The sequence below is a fragment of the Limulus polyphemus genome, unplaced genomic scaffold (genome assembly GCF_000517525.1).
Source record: "Limulus polyphemus unplaced genomic scaffold, Limulus_polyphemus-2.1.2 Scaffold1369, whole genome shotgun sequence".
In the NCBI taxonomy this organism is placed as follows: Eukaryota; Metazoa; Arthropoda; class Merostomata; order Xiphosura; family Limulidae; genus Limulus; species Limulus polyphemus.
Window position 1 is genome coordinate 164,059 of NW_013666979.1, and position 7,199 is coordinate 171,257.

The 7,199-nt window shown below is 31.4% G+C and overlaps 1 protein-coding gene across 2 annotated transcripts in view; it reads left to right on the plus strand.

Moving 5' to 3' along the window:
- LOC106463289 (protein BANP-like) overlaps positions 1-7,199 on the plus strand; it is a 37,416-nt gene that overhangs the window by 25,667 nt on the left and 4,550 nt on the right. For both annotated transcript variants that reach the window (XM_022390740.1, XM_022390741.1), the window contains exons 7-8: positions 1,975-2,050; positions 6,396-6,559. In XM_022390740.1, coding sequence (XP_022246448.1) covers positions 1,975-2,050; positions 6,396-6,559 — 240 coding nt within the window. The remainder of the gene's footprint in view (positions 1-1,974; positions 2,051-6,395; positions 6,560-7,199) is intronic.

Sequence of the window (7,199 nt, forward strand, 5' to 3'; positions counted from 1 at the left end):
GTTATTAAACAGATACCTCTAAAGAATGTCTTCTGGAAGTAAATAGAGCTTAAAGCAATAGCAGCTATAAGTTATTAAACAGTGGTACCTCTAAGGAATGTCTTCTGGAAGTAAATAGAGCTTAAAGCAATAGCAGCTATAAGTTATTAAACAGAGATACCTTTAAAGAATGTCTTCTGGAAGTAAATAGAGCTTAAAGCAATAGCAGCTATAAGTTATTAAACAGAGATACCTCTAAAGAATGTCTTCTGGAAGTAAATAGAGCTTAAAGCAATAGCAGCTATTAGTTATTAAACAGAGATACCTCTAAGGAATGTCTTCTGGAAGTAAATAGAGCTTAAAGCAATAGCAGCTATAAGTTATTAAACAGAGATACCTCTAAAGAATGTCTTCTGGAAGTAAATAGAGCTTAAAGCAATAGCAGCTATAAGTTATTAAACAGAGATATCTCTAAGGAATGTCTTCTGGAAGTAAATAGAGCTTAAAGCAATGATTTGATTTTTCTGGCAAAAGAGTTTGTAAATGGCTGGTTAATTATGGAATGGTCCATCAAAATGCTTAAATTATTTTTACTGTGAATAAGAGTCAGTGTACAAGTTTATGTATAAATTATAGATAATAATAGTGTATAAATTTAAATAATGAAATACAAGGTTTAAAGTTATATTTATATATTTGGATAACATGAGTAAATACAGTTGAACTTCACACTAACTTACTCTAGGCTTAATGATAAGAGTAAATAATAGCGCACCTGTAATTTCTATAACATTGAAGAACAGTTCAAAACCCCTGAAATGGATTAATTCTTCCAAAAGAGAAATAACACTTAAATTTCAACTAGCGTATTGTTAAGGCTAGTAATCAGAGTTTAATTCTTTACCACACAGACTATTCAATTACACCAGAATATTTTAAACTAGAGCATGATAACTTTAAAACCATGGGAACAAGGCTGAGAAAGGAATTGTTCATTTGAGGTGTTATGGGATATGTTTTGAAACTGTCTCTTGAATGTATTTTCAAGTGTTAGTGTATCTTATATAGGTAAGTATCAAGAATTGGAGAATGAGGGGGTCATTGAATCAGTTCTTAATTGTTTAATCACTTCAGTAGGCTTGCACCCATGGCTTTAATGCACTAGGTATTTGTTCAGAACTCTAGTACTATTTACAAAGAAATGCATATTTTTAACAGCTGATCACCCGTACTCCTTAACATCTGTTTTTTCATAACTTTCCTTTAAAATCTTAATATATTAGTAAAAAGCTGCTTAATTTTTCAATAACGTTCAGTCCAACTTTTCTATTGAAAGACATTTAAGAATAGTTTCTGTTACACTTGTATTAACTATTCCTGGTAAACTTTGTCAATAAGTCTTACTTTTAATGAGTAAATAAGTCTCATTTTAAATAAAAAATTCTATATTTTATTTCTTTGTATATATGTTTGGATTTCATTGATAACTAGTACATTCTGTGACAAGTGCCATGGTAAGCATATCTTGGCACTTAGTTGCTATGGCAGTAAAGAATATCTAACTTCAAAAATACTTTAACGCTTGAAAAACAATCTACATCAGTCTTTCATTCTAAATTATTTCTGTTTGATAGTATGTAAAAGTGGTGCATTGGTACACCCACAAAGTTTGATATGGGTTAGTGTGTGTGTTTATTTTTGAAATACTATACTAAGTGTTGTGGGAAAAGAAATCATACAATGATGAAGTGAAATGCAACTTTTTTATGCATCAGTTTGTTTTATACTATTGATCAATATTGTTGATTGTGGTTTTAATATTATCAGTTTTCTAAATAGTCTAAGAATTAGGAAACTCCAAGTTAATAGTTTGGCTATTTCTTTCCTGTCAAAGTATGTACAGTACAGTTACTAGTTAAGGTTCTAGAATCTATGAACTTGCAGGCTTTTGAGCTTTCAGATTTACCTTAGTCAACCTATCCTTTTCCACTACAGATGATTATCCAAATGGTTCTTGGCTGGGCAGCCCAGAAGATCCAGAGATGAGAGTACGGTGTCACATACTTCCCAGGTATTGCAACTCTATGTATACAGACTACATGAAGTTTTGTATGTCATTGTAAAGAAGAAGAATTTTGAAAAATCTCTTTTGAGTACAAAACTATTGTTGCATGCATGATATTTCTAATTTGCAAGTGGTATTTGTAATTGAGAATAGATCAGTTTAGGACACTGCATGTGCAGTACATATACTAAAAAGAATAAACAAACAAGGTTTAAAACACAAAATATCCTTAACCTTTCAAATCTGGCTCAGTCCCAGGGACTGACCCTGTAACTATTTTGTGCTTTTTATAGTTTTCATACAATAACTTTTAATACACTGTATCTTCATGAAATTTGGAAGATTATAATTAAACTTAAGAAGGCTTTCCTACACAAAATATCAGATTTTTATTAATATTTTAATTAAAGATTTTCTTGTACATTTTTTTTTGTTTTCGAATGTTAACCATCCCACATACAAAGTAATTTTGATTTTAAGATGAAAAATATCTTTATGCATCAGAAAATTGTCATATTTAATTACAAATCCCTATAACCTCCTCATAAAATCCAGATAAATATCAAACTTTTTTTTCTAAAAACTTTATATTTTATCTGTTATTTTCTCTATCTTATTTCTAAGGGTTTAATCGATTGACTGACCTCATAACCACCATAAAAAATTAGGAAATAAGATTTAAGTTGTACTTTTTTGTTCTAGAGTGGCAAAAAATTGTAATATGAGACCACAAATGTTTATTATAAATGGATTAAGTCTCGTAACATTATACATCTCTCTATATTTATTATTTTTATTTTATTGACCTTTCATCTCACACGTGCATCCCATATTATCATATCCAATAGCATAATACTGGCATTTACAAAGTGATATATCTTGGCTTTTTCCAGTGGACCAATATTTTGTAAAATGCAGTCACATTTTAGTTAAACTATATGTGTATATATATTATTACTATTTACAAATAAATTCTTAAAGTTTCTTAAAACATAGAACAGTAAATAAAGAAATATAAAAAACAATGATCTCTACTACTTACAATTGTAAATAAGTTTGTGCTTGCTTTCCATATCTTGCATGCCAAGTCCTGCCGAATTTCGCACTTGGAGGATATAAAATAAAATAACATTTTTTAGGCTTTATATATGCATTCTGAAAAAAACAAAAAATTATAAATTACTCTACCAGTATCACAATGTTCCACTGTAATTTATCAGGCTTTCTAACTAAACTGGCCACCCCAGTGGCACAGCGGTATGTCTGCGGACTTACAATGCTAGAAACTGGCTTTCAATACCCGTGGTGGGCAGAGCACAGATAGCCCATTGTGTAGCTTTGTGCTTAACTACAAACAAACAAACTAACTAAACTGTATTTAGGTCTAAAAAAAGTTTTTCGAACCACATTTTCTCCTTCTTGTCGGGATCAGAAACAAAAAAATAAACATGGGAAATAGATACCTTGAATGGGCTGAGAAAACTATGTGGGGGAAGTTCTGAGCTTTTAATTGGTTATAAATGCATGATAGAACAAAGTGAGTGTAGGTAAGCAAGTATTTCCAAATATGGAAGAGGAGGGCAGGGCCATTGTGTTTGATTTGTCAATTCTCAGTATATAGAAAAGATAGGAGGTTCTTATTTTATATTCTAGCATGTCAATATCAGTAATTTGAGTTTCTGACTCCTAAGAAACCACAGACTTTGTATTTGGATATCACAAACATCTAATTTGAACCAAAGCTGCATTCAGCTTACCAAATGACACACAAAAATTTATATTTAGAAATTTGCTTTTAATATTTACTTTTAAGTTAAGAAATTAAGTAATGTATATTACTAAACTTTGAATTTCAATCTGTAATTTGACACCAAACATATTGACACGCATTCATAAAATTGTAGAATGCAAGTCTACAAACGTGATGACATGCCCTTTGACCCCCTGACCATTGGAAAACCCGTAACGATAGGGTTAAGAGAGCTTTATTTACATATCAGTTTGACAGTAGGGGTAAGAAGTATTTCATAATAAAAACAAAGTCAACATATGTCCAAGCATGTTAGGCCTGGCTATATTTTTCACCAGACAGACTGCTAGTCTGTAGGTAATTTTATTAATACTACTTCAATTCTGAAACATGACTGCAAGTTTATTTTATTTTAATTTTCTTCAATTCAATGGTACAGTTTTGTTTTTGAGAAAAACTGCACCAATTTTGGTGTGAAAGATTTATGGAAGAAAAGCTATGTTCTTCAATTCATTGTACTTGTTTATAACATGGAGAAGTACATTGTATATAATAAAATGGATATTGTATTGTTAAATGACTACTTAGTTTGGTAATTATGTAAGAGAAAGGTACAACTCAGATGTAAGGAGTATATACAGTAATGTACAAACTCTTACAATTCTTTCAACATGAAGCTGCAATCTCTTTATCATGTCATAAATATTGTGGCAGTTACTTGCAATTCAGGAATTTTTTTCCTTCTTCTTTCTCAAGGAAAGTTTGTATTATTAGTGTACTTCTTATGTCAGTTCTCTATCATTACATTCATTTAACTGGAAGTGTGTGATATCACATGCATAAGAGACCCGGCATGGCTGGGTTAGGGTGCTCGACTCATAATCTGTGGGTCGCGCGTTCTAATCCTCGTCACACCAAACATGTTTGGCTCTTACTCTACTAGACTATCTGTTTGATCGGGATACTCAGGCTTGTTCCAACATCTCAGGTACAGGAAAACACGGCAAAAAACAGCTAGATCGCTATTCGCTGATAAAAGAGTAGCCCAAGAGTTGGCAGTGGGTGGTGATGACTAGCTGCCTTCCCTCTATTCTTACACTGCTAAATTATGGACAGCTAGTGCAGATAGCCCCCGTGTAGCTTTGCGGGAAATCCGTAACAAACCAACACACGCATAAGATTTATTGGATCAACTAACTTTATTCACTATGTAATTGCAGTGTTTAATCTGTCTTAGACATTTTCCCACTTGTGCACTGCAATGACAGCTTAAAGCTTTTGACAGAAAGAAGGAAAAAAAAAGCATTAGATAAGCAGTGATAAAAAATTTCCCAATGTTAGGACAAAATTATAAGTCAAAAATTTGCAGAACTTTGATATTTAGGACTTACTAGTATGTAGTTGATACTAGATTGATAAGTCAGTTCTGTTATTGTTACAGATGTCCAATTTTCATTTGATTAGCTTGTATTAATTTTGATAAAGGCAATAACAAATTAAAGAGGCCAACATTTGCAGGCAAATGTAACATGTCTCTGCCACGTAATCCCAACATGGCCAATTTTGACACCAGAAAAATGGTGAAAAACTGTCTATATCACTACTTGGGACCTGCAGGAAGGTATCTTTTTACCAAATTCCATGTAACTTGGCTGACATACACAATAAAATTAATGAAAACTACCAATTGTGCTTTCCTTAGTGAAAAAGTGAGCAAAAGCCAAAAATTCGATAATTGTTTATATCTTTGTACCAAATCCCATGGAAATTGACCAAAATACAGCATAATAATTGTCAAACAAACTATGAAATTATGCTTTTTGTTTGTCAATGTGTGGGGCCTGTAAAAAAAAATATCTTTGTACCAAATCCCACATAATTAGTCAAAATACAGTTGAGTGATTGACCAAAAACCTCAAAATTATGGGGGTTTTTTGTGAGCTCTGACCCCCCCATAAAATTCATAAAAATAAGAAGCTTTTTATTTAAAGCTCTACTGAATGATAATAATATCTATGTTAAGATTATGTAAGGAATACAGCCAAGTCCTTCCAGTTTGTTTACGAGCTAATTGGGTCTTTGATGGTGTCCGTGTAAATTTACAAATTATCGGATGTGAATTTAGAATTTTGTTTAAACCTTACAATAATCTAGAAATGTGTTTCTTCTGTGTTACATTTTTGTTGTTATCATTTTGCATTCATATATTTACCTGCCACTAGTCTGTATGTGTATTTGTTGTACAAAATTGTTTGTTTTAAAATAAATGTTGCATTTTTTCTGTACCTAAAAGTGGATAGATATGCTGTTTGTAACATGTGTTTTAACCAATCCAAGGTTAACCAAGAAAATTACAACACAACACCTAAACTCTTCTAGTTAATGTATAATATCCACACAATATTGTGCAATCTTATTTACATTTTCCTTCTCATTGAAGTATTCTGTGTACTCTAAAGAAAAGCCTTTTTATCTTCTCTCTTTCTGTCATGGTTTCTACTAGTTTTAGAACAACACTTATTTAATGTTGTTTTATTTTCAATCTGAAACTGTTTTACAGTTCATGTGTGTAATAATGGTGTAGGTTTTTCTCTTTGCTAGTGACCTAGAAGCAGTTAATCAGAGTTGTGCCACACCAGAGAAGATGGCTCTTACTCTACTAGATTATCTGTTTGATCGGGATACTCAGGCTTGTTCCAACATCTCAGGTACAGGAAGACACGGCAAAAAACAGCTAGATCCCTTAAAAATATATGGCATTAAATGTAAGCAATTATTCTCAATATTTTTTTGAGTTGTAATAATTTTCACTATTTTTAACAAGTTTCTTGTTTGTGAATACTGTATTATTTCTTTATCTTAAGTGCTTTTCAATACAGCTATATCAAATACTTTGTCCTTGAAAATATTACCTAATTTATCAAGTGATTTATGATTTTAAATACATAGATTTGGTATTTTAATGCATTGTAATAAGGTCTTATTGGGGTGTACGAGAATAGCATGTTTTTTTATTACAGTTCATAGTCGTTATCATGTATTTAGCTTGATTATTCACAAATATTTGAGATACTTTTATAGTGTCTGTCCTGATATCCTAGTGAGCTTTAGATGTAGTTTATATTTATGGTGCTGTTAAATGCTATTAAACTTGGACATATTTCCACATTTTGTTTTGTTAGCAACTACTATACATTTGTTATTATTAAAAAATACTTATTAATACTTTTTCATTCCATACTTGGATCTCCCATTGGGTCAGTGGTAAGTTTGTGAACACTCAACAGTAAAATCTGAGGTTCAGTTCCCCATAGTGGACAGAACTTTAATAACTGTTAGGGTGTAAGTAAATTTTAATGTATACTTCACTAGTACTATTAGGTTTTAAACTTGTTCTGATTAAAA